This window comes from Vicia villosa, linkage group LG3, assembly GCF_029867415.1.
Source record: "Vicia villosa cultivar HV-30 ecotype Madison, WI linkage group LG3, Vvil1.0, whole genome shotgun sequence".
NCBI classification, from domain to species: domain Eukaryota; kingdom Viridiplantae; phylum Streptophyta; class Magnoliopsida; order Fabales; family Fabaceae; genus Vicia; species Vicia villosa.
In genome coordinates this window covers 94,596,506-94,614,788 of record NC_081182.1, presented here as the reverse complement: position 1 = coordinate 94,614,788, position 18,283 = coordinate 94,596,506, and the positions used below count along the sequence as shown (strand labels likewise).

General features: G+C 36.5%; 2 protein-coding genes across 2 annotated transcripts; both read right to left on the bottom strand.

Annotated features, from left to right (window-relative positions):
• Positions 1-351: 351 nt before the first annotated feature.
• LOC131656366 (uncharacterized) lies at positions 352-3,924 on the bottom strand. The gene is made up of 10 exons (XM_058926099.1): positions 2,477-3,924; positions 2,242-2,354; positions 2,021-2,140; positions 1,846-1,933; positions 1,643-1,734; positions 1,446-1,550; positions 1,179-1,288; positions 967-1,054; positions 841-876; positions 352-715 (listed from the first exon to the last, which is right to left on the bottom strand). The coding sequence occupies exons 1-10, from the start codon at positions 3,642-3,644 to the stop codon at positions 632-634; spliced, it is 2,004 nt and encodes a 667-aa protein (XP_058782082.1). The 5' UTR covers positions 3,645-3,924; the 3' UTR covers positions 352-631.
• Positions 3,925-7,146: 3,222 nt separating this feature from the next.
• Positions 7,147-10,481, bottom strand: LOC131656365 (uncharacterized). The gene is made up of 2 exons (XM_058926098.1): positions 9,671-10,481; positions 7,147-8,369 (listed from the first exon to the last, which is right to left on the bottom strand). The coding sequence occupies exons 1-2, from the start codon at positions 10,479-10,481 to the stop codon at positions 7,165-7,167; spliced, it is 2,016 nt and encodes a 671-aa protein (XP_058782081.1). The 3' UTR covers positions 7,147-7,164.
• Between the last annotated feature and the right edge of the window lie 7,802 nt (positions 10,482-18,283).

Genomic DNA, 18,283 nt, shown 5'->3' with positions numbered 1-18,283 from the left:
TTAACAATCATGATAGAGTTAATGAAGAAAAGATAAAAATATGACAAAAAGTGTGGAATAAATGGTACAAGACACCTCTGGTTATACTAAAAAAAAGCATTGCGCTAGACGATTTTCCGCAACCTCTTAAGAAATGCAGGCCGTCACCAATTGAATTTACTAGATTATATGCAATTGTCAATTAAGTTGGCGGCACTTAAAATGGTAGCACCAATTCATTTGACAACACTCATCCCAATTTTTTTTCTATTTGAAAATGAGTTACTTAGGAAATTATGTGAGAAAAGTGGTTATTATGAAAATTTATTTTAAAAAATGATTATTTGCATAAAAATTTCAAACCCTGACATGAACACCACCAAACAAACAAATTTAAGCCATAAAAGAATTCAAACTAACAAAGACAAAACAAACTGTACCAGATCTCCTAAGAATTTAGAGTTCACCACTGATCCAACCGAATAAACTCAACTTCATTTGAAGGCACAAATGTTACATCCAAGTACTCAAAATGTCAAAGTGTGCTGTGTTACATTTTACCAATAAACATGTTTAATTTATTATTTACATGTCGCAATGAGCATAAAAACTTGCAAAACAAATAGAAAAAAAAACTTATATCCTTTGTTTTTTATATTTTGACAAATCGAGCTACGTTGGCAAGAACAGTTCTCAAGCTTCTGATGCCTGCTCCAGATTTCGAGCTCGCCATCATCTGCAATAGGTGCATCACAAAAAACAAACCTTACTCACTCCTCCCAACGATCATGCCAAAAAAAAGTATACGAAAGCCGAAAACATTAGAACTTAGAACAAATCTACCAAAAGAATCAATCTTACCAGAGGTTGAATTACAGACTTGTTCGGCAAGAGACTCTGTCAGTAAGCATGCAGAAACTTGTTAATATCCAAAAGAGAACATTAATCTTTAGAGAAAAAAAAGCATGGAGGGTCAATGTTTATTACCTCTTCGATTTGCATGGCGCGTCGAGCAACATCGATTGGGAAAACTGTGTCTGTCTTAGTTAATACTATCTGGTATTTAGTTTTTGATCTGCAAATTGATATCATCCATTATATAGATTTAGTGATCACATTGTAAACCAGTAAGTAACTATCCCAAGGAAATATAGAAAAGCAGCATGGCACCAATTGCTACTGTATTTGTATGAATTTACCTTTCCATTAGTTCAATCAGTTCATGATCTCTTGGTTTCATGCCCCATTTTGTATCAATCAGAAGGCATACTTGTTTCAGACCAACTCGTGTTGAGACATACTCCTTTACCTATAATCCGTTGTTTTTCCGATATACAACCAGTCAGTATTTATATTATAATATAAATAAGGGAACTCCAACTCCAATTGACAAAACATCTAATGTAAAACTGAAGAAGCAAACAACCAAAAGACTTTCAAAAACTTAATATAATTTGCATGCTTACAAGGTCCTCCCAAGCTTCTTTCACTTCGTCTTTTGCATACGCAAATCCATATCCCGGCAAATCAACTAAGCTAAGCTTTGTTCCCAAGCTGAAGAAGTTAATTGTCTGCAAATAATTTGTGATTTGTTGGTAAAGAAATTCATCTATCAACAACACACAACTCCACATGAATCGACAGGTAAGAACTGTTAGAATACCTGTGTATGGCCAGGCTTGTCCGAGGTCCGTACAACCCCCCATTGCCTAGTGAGTGCATTAAGAAGAGACGATTTACCGACATTTGATTTTCCTGTTCGCCAGAACACAATCGGAAAAAAAAAAAAACCATTTAACTTGTTTCGCTAAACTACTACTGCTGCTGCTACGATATGATGATGAATTCGAAGAATTAAAACTCTACCTGCAAATGCAATCTCTGGAAGATTAGGAGGTGGAAATGATGATGAAACCTTTGCAGCAGCGAAAAATTCCAATCTGTTCCTGAAAACCTGTTTCAGATTATAGAAACAAAAAATCACGACAGTAATTAAAACCTGTACAAATAATTGTTTCTAATGCAATAAACGGCGACATACATTTTCTTCAATATTCTCTCTTTCAGAACTTTTAGAGAAGGGAATATTATCTAATGGTGAAGGAAGTTCTATGTTGTAGCCTGCCCTTTTTATATCAACCATGCGCCTCCTGCCCAACAGCTGCGAATAATAATTAGATTACGAAAAAAATCAAAATACCTTCAAGGATACAAAGTATTGGCACAAACAACACGATAATCAAAAGTCTTCATACAAATTACATTTTTTTCCACAAAGGTAAGTATTGAAGGGCTCGGCCGTATTGCACGGAATTGGGCGTTCAGTGACATTTCGGGCTCTTTCTCAGAATCTTTTTTCTTCTCTTCTTTATTTCCTGAAATTATCTTGTGGAATCAAATTCAAGGTGCTCGAGATTTTTACAATTCTTTAGTTTGTCCTCTAAGAAAATGTAAGTCATTTTCTCAAGCACTAAAAACAGAAAGATAAAATGTTTACCATCAACACCAATGGCATCATCTAGTCTCTTGTTTGAAATATCATATGGATCAATCCTTATCACCCTTTTCTTTTTCTTGTATCGGCGATCTTCTGGTTTCTTGGCATCATCATCCAACCCTGGTTCCTTCATGTCAGAACTTGAAGGAGATACAGTTTCTTCGATTTTCCCATAGCTAAACTCAGTTTTCTTTTCTCCATTCTTCTTCTTCAACTTACTTCCACTATCATCGATCCCATCAATTTCTTTCTTGTCCTTCAAACTTTTATTAGAAAGCTTGTCTTTGGATTTCGCCTTTTTCAATTTACTGAAATCCCATATTGTACGCTCATCATCGATTTTCTCTTCCACAATTTTCTCTTCCGCGGTTTCATCTCTCACCTTCTTCTCCCTTTTCTTAAACAAAATTTTCTTCTTGGATACTTCTACGCCACTCCATATCTCGCCGCTTTCATCCACTCCTTCCTTAGCATATACTCTCTTCTTCCTCCCAAAAGAATCCAAAGTATTCAACTTCCGTTTCTCATAAAACTTCTCACCACTCCTTTCTTCACCTGATTCCATTTCTCTAAAGTTTGCATTTTTCTTAAACTTCCCTTTATACCCATTTTCCCTATCAAAACCCTCATCATTGTTAAAACCATGTTCATCATTTCTAGTTCTCGACAAATCCCTAGAAGTTCTCAACTTTCTTCTCTCATAAAACTTCTCACCCCTCCTTTCTTCACCAAATTCCGTTCCTCTAGAGTTCACATTTTTCTTCATCCTCCCCTTATACCCATTTTCCCTATCAAAACCTTCTTCATTGTTAAAACGACCTTCACCCTTTCCCTTTCGAGTTCTCAAATTCCCTCTATCATGAAACTTCCCTCCACCCCTTTCTTCACCTGATTCCATTCCCCTAAAGTTCACATTTTTCCTCAACTTCCCCTTATACCCATTTTCTCTATCATCAATTTTCCCACTACTCCTTTCTTCACCTGATTGCATTCCTCTAAAGTTCACCCTTTTCTTCAAATTCCCCTTATACCCATTTTCTCCATCAAAACCCTCACCCTTGTTAAAACCATTTCCATCCTCACTAGTTCTCAATGAATTCCTAGAAATTCTTACACCAACTCTAGGCTTTCTTCTAAGTCTCTGCCTTAAAATTTCCTCAGTAGACATTATGCTCAAACTAAACTCTCTTAATGCTTTCAAAACAATCTCAAAAAGCAATAACACACCACTTGAGTTGTGTATGAAACAAAACAAATAACAAAATAACAGTGTTAGAGCTATGTGAGAAAAAGGGTTTAGAAGAAAAACGAGTTACTTGGCATCGTCATTGAATAGAAAGAAGACATAGGCGAATGGTGAAAGCTTGAAAGGTGAGAGCTTTTAAAATTGTTGAGAGTGTTGCATCGTGGAAGTGGAGGCAGTGATTCTGAAAAATGGGAGAACTTTTGTTTTTTGTCGCAAATGTTGTTTAGGTATGCATGAGAATGGGCTATGGGCTTTTTGGGCCTAATTCCTAATATGGGCTAAAATGGTTATATGAAAAATTAATATTTAATTATAATTTTTGTTCTAGAATAAATGTTAAGTTAACTTAATATCAGTGTTTTAAAAACCGGACCGGTTATCAAACCGTGAGCGTATTAGGTCACTGGTTCATTGGTTGAACCATTGAGTCACTGGTTCATTGGTTGAACCATTGAGTCACTGATCGAACCGCATGACTAAATCAAATTAAACCGGATAACTCGATTGAATAAACTGGTCTCTATTAATACTATATATTTATTAAATCGGTTGAACCAGGTGACTTAGTCTCTAAAAGATATTACAACACTTACAAAATTTTACAGTTTTAAAATATCATAATTTCACGTATTTATTTTTTACATTCAAATTCTAAATATAATCATCACTCACAACAAAATAATACAAAATAGAGTGAAGATTCATTTTGGTCCCTCACAAAAATTACACAACCCAAATTAGTTCCTCACAAAAAAAGACCCAATTTAATCCCTTACAAAATATAACCGGACCATATTAGTTCTTATGTTAATATTTTTTTAGCTTAATACCCTTTTTAGTCTCGTATCTATATCTCTGGGTCCATTTTGGTCCTCTTTCTTTTAAAACGTCCAATTTGCTCCCTTACGTTGTCAAACAGCATCAAACTAATCATTTCCGTTAAATATTGTCAAACGGTGTTAGTGGAAATGACGTGTCAGCTGAGTTGGATTGTCCTATTCATCACCTTCTTCATTGATGCTGACGTGGCATCAAATCCTCCCCAAAATCTGACTAACTCACCAAACAAAGACTAACAACGGGTGTAGGTTGTTGGTCCAGGATTAAATCCTTGACAGCAGCAATGTAGTATTTTCTTTGTAAACAAGTTGGTGGTACTTATAAACCATCAACTTTTCTAAAAAAAAAAAAAAAAAAAAAAAAGACTAACAATTTCCTAATTTTTAATTTATAAAAAATCTAAAATAAATTAAATTAAATTAACCCTTATGGATATATGCAATTCATCACAATGCTTTGTTCTCTCCACTTTCTTTTCTCAACGGTAAGCCATAATCTCCACTTTCTCTTCACAATGCTTTGTTCTCTCCACTTTCTCTTCTTAACTATATAAAGTTTACATTTTTTTAGGAATATTATGTGACCCAGATGGTGTTTTGAGTCTAAATTTTTAAGGTTTTATAATTTCATATGATAGCTATGGATACTTTGCACAAAACACCAAACAAGCTTCAACTTTTGCATCCACTTCATGGTTGTTCAGAAAAATTGGATTGTTATTGAGGTTCAACAAAGGGAAATGTTGTAGATCTTGCAGTTAGGGATGTCAATTGCATCTGTTAATAGGGATCCCTGTGGGGAATATCTGTGCGGAGATCCGAAGTTGGGGATTTTTTTCCCCGTGGGGATGGGGATGGAGGGAAAAGTTCCCCCGATAACACTTTGGGGCGGGGATTGGAAAAGTATCCTCCGTCCCCATGGATTCCCCGACTCCGACGATATATTTTAATTTATATATTTTATATATTATATAATTATATAATTTTACATGAAAAATATCAATGTATTAGAAAATGAAGAGTCATTAGAAGTTATAGATTTGTCACACATAATCAACCACTTGCGTTGGACGACATCGGTATTGTTGTAGTAAATTAGTGGAAGCACGGTAGCAAGTTATGTTACTATTTATTTATTTATTTTTACATAAAAAATATTAGCAACATCAAGTTCTTTTGCTTTTTTTTATTTATTATTGATGCAAGATGTATTTTTATTTTTTTTTATAAAATAAAGATAAAAATATATGCGTTTTAAAAAATACGGAAAAAAATAACAAAATACTAGTGTCATATTTTTGATCAAAAAGTGTAGAAATTTTCTTAAGATTCGATCTTCGTGGATATCCATGGGGATCTGTGGGGATGGGGATGGGGGGAAATATTCCCCCGTGGCGGGGATTGGAGATGGGGATGGGGACTAAATTTGGGGGCGGGGCGGGGAGCGGAGAAACATCCTCCGAACAATATTTGCCCCGTTGACATCCCTACTTGCAGTTGTGAGAGGTGGTCCCGCGGGCTTGCGGTAGCGCAACAAGTTTCTGAGTCAGGGCTTTCGGTTTGTGCTATTGATCCGAATCCTAGATTGATTTGGCTGAATAATTATGGTGTTTGGGTGGATGAATTTGAAGTGTTGGATGATTCAGCAGGTTTCCCCATGAATTATGATTGTCTGATTAATTTTCTATTAATATTTTCTGTTTTTTTCTTTTACATCCGTTGTGAAACTTGTCCTTAGCAAAAGGAATTGTTTGTTTGGTGAGTTAGTTTAAAAGAGGTAGATTAATTCTAATATAATTATATTCATGTGTTTGAGAAAATAATATGTGACATTACCTATTTGATATGCATTATTTTTAACATGCTTTAATTCTAGGAGCGTGACTTGATATAAAATTGAATGTAATTTAAGTCATCAACAATGTATTGGCCCAGTGGTACTTCATAATGACTACATAATGTTATGCTAACTATAGTATCCTTGGTTTGATTTTAGGCTAAAGCAATTTTTTTAAAATTTGGCTTGGATTTTTAATGACCTATATGCCACGACAACACCAACAAAGAAGAAGGTGATGAATAAGACATTCCACCTCAGGTGACACGTCATTACTAACGCTGTTTGACAATACTTGATAGAAAGGATTAGACCATTTACAATGGTTGAAAAACTCAACACCCACTTTTTCAACTCCCAACACTCCACATCATTTTCTCTTACTTCCACCTAATAACTCAACACCCATTCAACTTTTACCCTCTCCAATGGTTTTTCACTCAACACCCTACCCCACCACTTTTTATTTTCATATTCTTATTTAAATTTTATTTTTATTTTTATGATTACATAAAATTACAATTATCGATTAAAATTAAATTAAAATAATAAATACTTAATAATTTATTTTTTAATTTTTTTGTAATAAAAACAAAATTTATTTAAATAATTGGATACGATACAAATCATCTTAAATTAATTTAAAATACAACACACAATTAACGTAATTAGTACGTTACAAATAATTTAAAATGCAATACAACACATAAGTAACGTAATTAGTACGATACAAATAATTTAAAATGCAATACAACACACAAATAATTCAATCACGGAACATTCCAAACTTTGTCCATATGTGCTTCACTAGATCGGCTTGCAATTCTTGATGAACATTTGGATCACGGAACTCTGATCTAGCACGCACATGATTTGCAAAAGCGGGTAACACCTCGGTCGAGTATGGTTGTGGTGCACTAGATCCACTTTCCCCAGATTGCTCAAAATCGGTCCAACGTTGAGAATATGAATCTCGTTCATCCTCAACAATCATATTATGTAATATGATGCATGACCTCATGATGATACCCAAATCAGCTATGTCCCACAAGCGAGCTGGTTCACGGATGATTTTAAATCGAGCTTGGAGCACTCCAAATGCACGTTCGATGTCCTTCCGACATCCCTCCTGAAATTTTGCAAATAATTTATCGGGTTCACTTTGAGGAAGTCTAATCGATTTGACGAAAGTTGGATAAGAAGGGTAGATACCATCAGCTAGATAGTATGCCATATTATATGGACGTTGATTCACAAAGAAATTCACACTTGGAGCCTTTCCCTGTTCCACGTCATCAAACACTGGTGACCGGTCTAGAACGTTTATATCGTTCAACGTTCCCGGACATCCAAAAAAGGCATGCCAGATCCATAGGTCATGAGATGCAACTGCTTCAAGAATAACTGTGGTGGTTCCCTTATCCCCTCTAGTAAATTGTCCTTCCCATGCTTTAGGACAATTTTTCCACTCCCAGTGCATGCAGTCAATACTCCCAATCATCCCTGGGAACCCCCGCATTTCACTAACATGCAGTATTCTTTGCAGGTCATCTTGGGTTGGTGCTCTCAGATACACTTGCTCGTACAAGCGTATGATTCCTTTACAGAATCTACGTAAGCACTCCAATGATGTAGTACCTCCTATTTTGATGTACTCATCGACCGCATCTGCTGCCACACCATATGCTAACATTCGCATTGCTGTGGTACATTTTGCTAAGGGTGATATACCTTCTTTATTGGCTGCATCAACTCGCTGGGTGAAGTAGTTATCACTACTTGAAAGGTCCCCAACGATTCGAAGGAAAACATTTTTTTTCATCCGGTACCGACGACGAAACATTGCATCGTCATATGTAGGCTCATTGGCAAAGTAGTCGTCAATTAGTCTTTGGTTTGTCGCTGCATGATCTCTATTGAGATATTTTCTACTACGAGGTGTATTATCTTCCGATATTTTGTTTCTACGCTCTCTAAATCGATTGACTATATAATTTTCTTCAATTTCACGATTTTGATTGTAGGTTGCGATATCAAAATGATATTGTGATGGATCCATTTTTTTGTGATATTGGAGGTAGATTGGATGGGATTTGGGATATTGGTACACAAATGGATGTATGAGTCCCTATATATAAATGGATGTGGGTGGTGGACCACTGACGGATTCGAAATAATTTATTGTATAGAGTTAATTATCAGATAAGGAATAGATTCGAATTGGGTGGTGGACCACTGACGGATTCGAAATAATTTATTGTATAGAGTTAATTATCAGATAAGGAATAGATTCGAATTGGGTGGTGGACCACTGACGGATTCGAAATAATTTATTGTATAGAGTTAATTATCAGATAAGGAATAGATTCGAATTGGGTGGTGGACCACTGACGGATTCGAAATAATTTATTGTATAGAGTTAATTATCAGATAAGGAATAGATTCGAATTGGGTGGTGGACCACTGACGGATTCGAAATAATTTATTGTATAGAGTTAATTATCAGATAAGGAATAGATTCGAATTGGGTGGTGGACCACTGACGGATTCAAAATAATTTATTGTATAGAGTTAATTATCAGATAAGGAATAGATTCGAATTGGGTGGTGGACCACTGACGGATTCGAAATAATTTATTGTATAGAGTTAATTATCAGATAAGGAATAGATTCGACAATAATTAAAGCAAACACTACACTGGCATATTGAAACAACAATAATTAAAGCAAACACTACACTGACATATAGATTCGACAATAATTAAAGCAAACACTACACTGACATATTGAAACAACAATAATTAAAGCAAACACTACACTGACATATTGAAACAACAATAATTAAAGCAAACACTACACTGACATATTGAAACAACAATAATTAAAGCAAACACTACACTGACAAATACTTCATTGAAATTAATTATCAAACAGTTCTGCCTCCAACTTTTTCAACAGCTGGTTCTTCCGGTCATCTAGATGCTCTTCGGAAGTTAGCTTTAGATACATCTTCATTTTCTTGGTTTTAGTCTTTTCCAAGGCTATATTGTTAGCCTGCTGTTGCATCAAGGCTATGTTGTCCAATCGTTCAAGCTCTTTCGTCTTGAATTCTTTGTATTCAACTCATTCTTTGTCCACCACCTCCGAGGCATATTCCTTGCTTTTCTTTTTACCCTTTTTTTTAGCTGCCTCCCTTCCTATAGGACGAGCACTGGATTCTACAGTGTTTGAGCCACATGCATCACTCTCGCGAGATCTCTTAGATCCACTACTTCCTGAGCCAATATTTCCTCCTACTTGACTAACATAACGTGGTTGATCACGGAGAGCGTGCCATTCTTCCATTAAAGTGAATCTAACATTCTTCCCACATGCATATAATTCCTGCGCTTTTGCCAAAACATCATTCTCCGACCAACCACTTCCTTGCATACGCTTAGCGCCATCATAAGCGCCAATCCATTTACCCAACACTTTGTTCATATAATTAAAACGGTTTCGGCATGCAGGTCCATCACGCGGAGGATCGAATGAGCAATGCTCATTACAATACTCAACAATTTTACCCCAATATGTTTCACCTTTCTGGTTTCTCCCGACAACACTGCTTGTTCCAAATTTAATCCACCCACTAATTAGCACCAAATTTTGTTCAGTGTTCCATGCTGGTTGCTGAGTTTTCCTGCTCTTAGGAGTTGAATCCTCTGAATTTGGAGCGACTTCATTAGAAACTATCATGCCACCAATAGTTAGTTGTGTTGAAAACTCGGGAAATTCAGGTACACCACCACTTGGAAAATTTGCATTCGCCATTGTCACATAACCATTAAACGGGGGTGTTTGAGATGGATTTCTCGGCATAGATCCATAATATGGTTGAAAGTTTGGAACAGAGGATGACTGGTTGAAATTTGGTGGAAAACCAAAACTAGGTATGTTTTGAGGATGTTGGTTGGAAAATTGATTTGGATTTTGATAATAGTTGGGATTTTGATAATTGTTGGGATTTTGAAAATTGTTGGGATTTTGGTTAAATGGAAAATTAGCAGAATTTTGAGTGTTAAAATGATTATTGGGATCCATTTCACTAAAAAAAGACACTTAACTTAAAAAAAACACTAATAGAAAGATAATAATAGAGAAATATAGTGAAAAACTTGGTTTTTTTTCTGTGTCCAAATCAAATGAACCAAGTCTCTATTTATAGAGAAAAAAAAATCATGAATTTTGGTATAAAAAAAAAATTAATTTGCAACGAAATAATTGAGTTCAAAGTATTAAATGGATAAAAATTTGGCCAGCCAATCAAGACCAGCCACGTGGCTGCACTTATCACCTTTCCCTTTCTCTCTCCGCGTGCATGATCTCGCCCACTCTCACTCCAGCGCGTGGCCCACACGCGCCAGCCTTCAACCAACCAATTGCTGCCACGTCATCCCCTTGGTCAGTTTACATGGTGTTGAGTTTTCTCAACATCTCTCTCCTCCAACACACACTCAACACTACACTATGTTAGAACAAGATTTGTTCTGATCAATTATCTTAGTTTTGATGATAACAATAATATGAATTTTGCTTAAGATAATATGGTACTCTAATCCAATGCAATTTCCCTTTCAGGAAATATATAAAAGAGTACGCATAATTCAGCGCTCAGAAGCTTTGTCTCAAAGGGTTCAGCATGCAACATCAGAACATGGTCTGGCAAGACATCAGAAGATGGTCGAAGCAGAATCAGAACATGGGTCTATGGAAGCATCAGAAGAACAAGAGAACAGAAGCACTGAAGTTCTGATGGTATCACGCTCAGAAGCACTTCAAGGTCAGAAGATCAGAAGATGCTATGCACCAAGCTGTTTGACTCTGATGATATTCAAACGTTGTATTCACAAACATCAGATCAGAAGAAAGTACAAGTGGCAAGCTACGCTGACTGACAAAAGGAACGTTAAAAGCTACTAAAGGCTACGTCAGTAGACACAGCGTGAACAAGGCTCGAGGTAGTTGACAAAAGCGTATAACATTAAATGCGATGCTGTACGGAACACGCAAAGCATTAAATGCACTCAACGGTCATCTTCTCCAACGCCTATAAATATGAAGTTCTGATGAGAAGCAAGGTTAACGATTCTGCACCAAAACAACTCATATCAAACTTGCTGAAACGCTGTTCAAATCTAAACTCAGAATCTTCATCTTCATCAAAGCTCACTACATTGCTGTTGTAATATATTAGTGAGATTAAGCTTAAACGTTAAGAGAAATATCACAGTTTGTGATTAACGCTTTCAAGAAGCATTTGTAATACTCTTAGAATTGATTACATTAAGTTGTAAGGAACTAGAGTGATCGTGTGGATCAGAATACTCTAGGAAGTCTTAGAAGTGATCTAAGCAAGTTGTAACTAGAGTGATCGTGTGGATCAGTAGACTCTAGAAAAGTCTTAGAGGGTATCTAAGCAGTGTTCCTGGAGTGATCAGTGTGTGATCAGAAGACTCTGGAAGACTTAGTTGCTGACTAAGTGGAAAACCATTGTAATCCGTGCGATTAGTGGATTAAATCCTCAGTTGAGGTAAATCATCTCTGCGGGGGTGGACTGGAGTAGTTTAGTTAACAACGAACCAGGATAAAAATAACTGTGCAATTTATTTTTATCTGTCAAGTTTTTAAAGCTACACTTATTCAAACCCCCCTTTCTAAGTGTTTTTCTATCCTTCAATTGGCATCAGAGCGCCGGTTCTAAGGTGCAAGCACTTAACCGTGTTTAGAAAAGATTCAGGAAGAGAAAAACGCTTTAGTAAAAGATGGTTGATGAAAGTGAAAAGTCTACACCTGCATCTACATCTGGCTCTGCTGAGCAATACAACGGTAACAATGGTTATACTAGACCGCCGGTATTTGATGGTGAAAACTTTGAATATTGGAAAGATAAACTGGAAAGTTACTTTCTTGGTCTAGATGGTGATCTATGGGATCTTCTGATGGATGGTTACAAACATCCAGTAAATGCCAGAGGCGTAAAGCTGACAAGGCAAGAAATGAATGATGATCAGAAAAAGCTTTTCAGGAATCATCATAAATGCAGAACTGTTTTGCTGAATGCTATCTCTCATGCTGAGTATGAGAAGATATCTAACAGGGAAACGGCCTATGACATATATGAGTCCTTGAAAATGACTCATGAAGGAAATGCTCAAGTCAAGGAGACTAAAGCTCTAGCTTTAATCCAGAAGTATGAAGCCTTCAAGATGGAGGATGATGAAGACATTGAAAAGATGTTTTCAAGATTTCAAACTCTTACTGCTGGATTGAGAGTTCTTGACAAGGGATACACCAAGGCTGATCACGTAAAGAAGATCATCAGAAGCTTACCCAGAAGATGGGGTCCTATGGTGACTGCATTCAAGATTGCAAAGAATCTGAATGAAGTTTCTCTGGAAGAGCTCATCAGTGCCTTGAGAAGTCATGAAATAGAGCTGGACGCAAATGAGCCTCAAAAGAAAGGTAAGTCTATTGCATTAAAATCAAATATCAAGAAATGCACTAACGCTTTTCAGGCTAGAGAAGAAGATCCTGAAGAATCAGAATCTGAAGAAGAAGATGAACTGTCTTTGATCTCCAGAAGGCTAAATCAACTCTGGAAGACCAAGCAAAGGAAGTTCAGAGGCTTCAGAAGTTCAAAGAGATTTGAACGTGGAGAATCTTCTGATGACAGAAGATTTGACAAGAAGAAGGTCATGTGCTATGAATGCAATGAGCCTGGACACTTCAAGAATGAATGTCCAAATCTTCAGAAGGAAAATCCCAAGAAGAAGTTTCATAAGAAGAAAAGTCTTATGGCAACCTGGGATGAGTCAGAAGATGATTCAGACTCTGAAGATGAGCAGGCTAACTGTGCGCTGATGGCGACAGAAGATGACGAATCAGAATCTACATCAGAATCAGATTCTGAAGAGGTATTTTCTGAACTTACTAGAGATGAGTTAGTTTCCGGTCTAACTGAACTTCTGGAACTCAAGTCTCAGATTAGTCTCAAATACAAAAAGCTGAAAAAGCTATTTGAATTTGAAACAAAGAAGCTTGAGTTGGAAAATTCTGAATTAAAAGAAAAACTTTTAAAATTATCCGATAATGTTGGATCTCCTTCTGATTCAGAAAAATCCACTCCTAGTCTAAACCATATTCTGAAAGAATATGATTTAAGTTTCAGGAAGTTCTTATCTAGAAGTATTGGCAGAAGTCAGCTAGCTTCTATGATATATGCTGTGTCTGGAAACAAAAGAGTCGGCATTGGTTTTGAGGGTGAAACCCCATACAAACTTGAACCTGTTGATAAAATGAAACTCACATACAAGCCGTTGTATGATCAGTTCAAGTATGGCCACTCCCATGATATTAGGCACACTTCACATGCTCAAAGTTTTCACATTGCACACACCAAAAAGCATGTGACACAACCTAGGAAATATCATGAAACTCACATTAAAAATTATCATGTTGTTCCTCCTATTGCTTACAGTGTTAAACCCAAGTTCAATCAGAACTTGAGAAAATCTAACAAGAAAGGACCCAAGAAAATGTGGGTACCTAAGGATAAGATTATTCCTATTGCAGATATCCTTGACTGCAAAAAGGACAAAGCACAACATGTCATGGTACCTGGACTCTGGATGCTCACGACACATGACAGGAAGAAGGTCTATGTTCCAAGACCTGGTGCTTAAGTCTGGAGGAGAAGTCAAGTTTGGAGGAGATCAGAAGGGCAAGATAATTGGCTCTGGAACTATAAAGTCTGGTAACTCTCCTTTCATTTCAAATGTACTTCTTGTAGAAGGATTAACACATAACCTCTTATCTATCAGTCAATTGAGTGACAATGGTTATGATATAATCTTTAATCAAGAGTCTTGCAAGGCTGTAAATCAGAAGGATGGCTCAATCCTATTTACAGGCAAGAGGAAGAACAACATTTATAAGACAGATCTGCAAGATCTTATGAGTCAGAAGGTGACTTGTCTTATGTCTGTTTCTGAAGAGCAGTGGGTCTGGCACAGAAGATTAGGTCATGCTAGTTTGAGAAAGATTTCTCAGATTAACAAACTGAATCTGGTCAGAGGACTCCCTAATCTGAAATTCAAATCAGATGCTCTTTGTGAAGCATGTCAGAAGGGCAAGTTCTCCAAACCTGCATTCAAGTCCAAGAATGTTGTTTCTACCTCAAGGCCATTAGAACTCTTGCACATTGATCTGTTTGGCCCAGTCAAAACAGCATCTGTCAGAGGAAAGAAATATGGATTAGTCATCGTAGATGATTATAGCCGCTGGACATGGGTAAAATTCTTGAAACACAAGGATGAGACTCATTCAGTGTTCTTTGATTTCTGCATTCAGATTCAATCTGAAAAAGAGTGTAAAATCATAAAGGTCAGAAGTGATCATGGTGGTGAATTTGAGAACAGATCCTTTGAAGAATTCTTCAAAGAAAATGGTATTGCCCATGATTTCTCTTGTCCTAGAACTCCACAGCAAAATGGGGTTGTAGAACGAAAGAATAGGACTCTGCAAGAAATGGCCAGAACCATGATCAATGAAACCAATATGGCTAAGCATTTCTGGGCAGAAGCAATAAACACTGCATGCTATATTCAGAATAGAATCTCTATCAGACCTATTCTAAATAAGACTCCTTATGAATTGTGGAAGAATAGAAAGCCCAACATTTCATATTTCCATCCTTTTGGATGTGTATGCTTTATTCTGAACACTAAAGATCATCTTGGTAAGTTTAATTCCAAAGCACAAAAATGTTTCCTTCTTGGATATTCTGAACGCTCAAAAGGCTACAGAGTATACAATACTGAAACATTGATTGTAGAAGAATCAATCAATATCAGGTTTGATGATAAGCTTGGTTCTGAAAAACCAAAGCAGTTTGATAATTTTGCAGATTGTGATATTGATATATCAGAAGTTGTTGAGCCAAGAAGCAACGCATCAGAAGCAGAGCTTCTCAGAAGAAAAGAATCGGAAGATCAAGTATCAGCTTCTCTGGAAAATCTAAGCATTTCTGAAGAACCATCTGTCAGAAGATCATCCAGACTCATCTCTGGTCATTCAGAAGATGTCATTCTTGGAAAGAAGGATGATCCAATCAGAACAAGAGCATTCCTTAAGAACAATGCAGACTGTCAATTAGGTCTTGTATCTTTGATCGAGCCAACTTCTGTTGATCACGCTCTAGAAGATCCAGACTGGATAATTGCTATGCAAGAAGAACTGAATCAGTTTACAAGGAATGATGTTTGGGATCTTGTTCCTAGACCAGATGGATTCAATATAATTGGTACAAAATGGGTCTTCAGAAACAAGCTCAGTGAGAAAGGTGAAGTGGTAAGGAACAAAGCCAGACTGGTGGCTCAGGGTTATAGTCAGCAAGAAGGGATTGATTATACAGAAACCTTTGCACCAGTGGCCAGGTTAGAATCTATTCGTCTATTAATTTCATTTGCCACTCAACATAACATCACTCTTTATCAGATGGATGTTAAGAGTGCCTTCTTAAATGGTTATATAGATGAAGAAGTTTATGTCCATCAACCTCCTGGTTTTGAAGACTCTATGTCTCCTAATCATGTTTTTAAACTTAAGAAATCATTGTATGGATTGAAACAGGCTCCCAGAGCTTGGTATGAACGCTTAAGTTCTTTCCTTCTGGATAATGGTTTCACTAGAGGAAAAGTGGACACTACTCTCTTTTGTAAAACCTTTAAAAGGGATATTTTAATTTGTCAAATATATGTAGATGATATTATTTTTGGAACATCTAATGCTACACTTGGAAAGGAGTTTGCTGAGTCTATGCAGGCTGAGTTTGAAATGAGCATGATGGGAGAACTCAAGTATTTCCTTGGAATACAAATAAATCAAACATCAGAAGGAACGTATGTTCACCAAACCAAGTATGTGAAGGAACTTCTGAAAAAGTTTAATCTTCTAGACTGCAAAGAAGCCAAAACTCCTATGCATCCAACATGCATTCTAGGTAAGGATGAGGTAAGTAAGAAGGTAGATCAGAAGTTATACAGAGGTATGATTGGATCTCTTCTATATTTGACTGCTTCTAGACCTGACATTCTGTTCAGTGTTTGTTTGTGTGCTAGATTCCAATCAGATCCTAGAGAATCTCATTTAACTGCTGTTAAGAGAATTCTAAGGTATCTGAAAGGTACTACTAATGTTGGCTTAGTTTACAGAAAATCTAAAGAATACAACTTAGTAGGATTCTGCGATGCTGACTATGCTGGAGACAGAATTGAAAGAAAAAGTACTTCAGGAAGTTGCCAATTTCTTGGAAGTCATTTGATCTCCTGGTATAGCAAGAAGCAAGCAACTATTGCTCTATCAACAACAGAAGCAGAATATGTCGCCGCTGCTGGTTGTAGTACACAGATGCTCTGGATGAAGAGTCAGTTAGAAGATTATCAGATATTTGAGAGTAACATTCCTATATTCTGTGATAATACTTCTGCTATATGTTTATCTAAGAATCCTATTCTTCATTCAAAAGCTAAACATATTGAGATTAAACATCATTTCATAAGGGACTATGTTCAGAAGGGTGTTATATCGTTAAACTTTGTTGATACAGACCATCAATGGGCTGATATCTTTACAAAACCCCTGGCTGAAGACAGGTTTAAGTTCATTCTGAAGAACATCAGTATGGATTTATGCCCAGAATGAGAAGATGAGAAGTTCTTATGTATGAGTATCTTCTGAAATGAAAATGGATTATTTTTTATATATCAGAAGTTCTGATTGAAATCTTTTAGAAATTATGATTCAGTTATTACTAACGTTTCATTGTCTAAGTTGATTCAGAACCTCTTTTAAAGCAAAACAGCTGTAACGTTTTATCTCGGGATGGTAAACCTGTCGTTACTATTCATGGATAAGCGTGCGTGCAGTTGAAGGGACGCCGACCATAGGTAACTGTGCTAGTCACCTCATTTGTCTTTATTATCTCTCCTCACGTCACGTAACATTAAATGCTATTCATCATTCGTTTCATTTTATTTTCTTTTAAATACTCTTCAAACACTTCTCTTTCCCTCTCATATTTTCTCTATTCACTCTATCTTTTTGCATTCATATCAAACCCTAGCTGTTCATTATCTGCAAATCCATCATGAACTCTTCATCAAGCCCAGGAAACCATGAAAATGATCAAAACAACAAGAGAAAAGCTGTTGAAACATCTCCTTCCAAACCCAAAAAGATAAAAATCACCTATGATCCTCTCAAGGTGAATCCATTCGAAGCAATGTTATCTGGAAACTATTCTAGACGTGTGTTTCAACCCCCTGGTGAAAGCCCTCCATCATCTCCATCTTCTTCCTCATCTTGTTTCCTTCTAGACTCAACCTCCTCTTCATCTAACCTTTCCTCTCCCTTAACCCATTCCGAAGAAATCTCTTCATCTTCACCCGCTGAGAATGTTGTCTCTGATAAAGATTGTGGAAGATCTGCATCAGAACCAAGTCTCCCTGACCCCTCGCCTGGAAGCCCAAGAAGCAGTCAGTGATGCGTTTCACTCCTTCATGGCATGTTGGCACAGACTTTGTCTTAGCTAGGGTCTTAGGCTCTGGTCTTTGTAGTTTTCTTTTCCTTGTTGCATTTGCTTGTTAAACATCTTCATGTAATATCTTTTGATTATAAATGAAAAAGTTTCTTTGATTTACATTCCAGTAATTTTATTTGTCGTTTTATACATCTGAATCTTTTGAAATATTCTTTTTTGATGTTATGACAAAAAGGGGGAGAAGATAAATGATAAATGATTTGATTAATCTATCAGTTGCTGGGTAAAGCTCCCACACATTCAC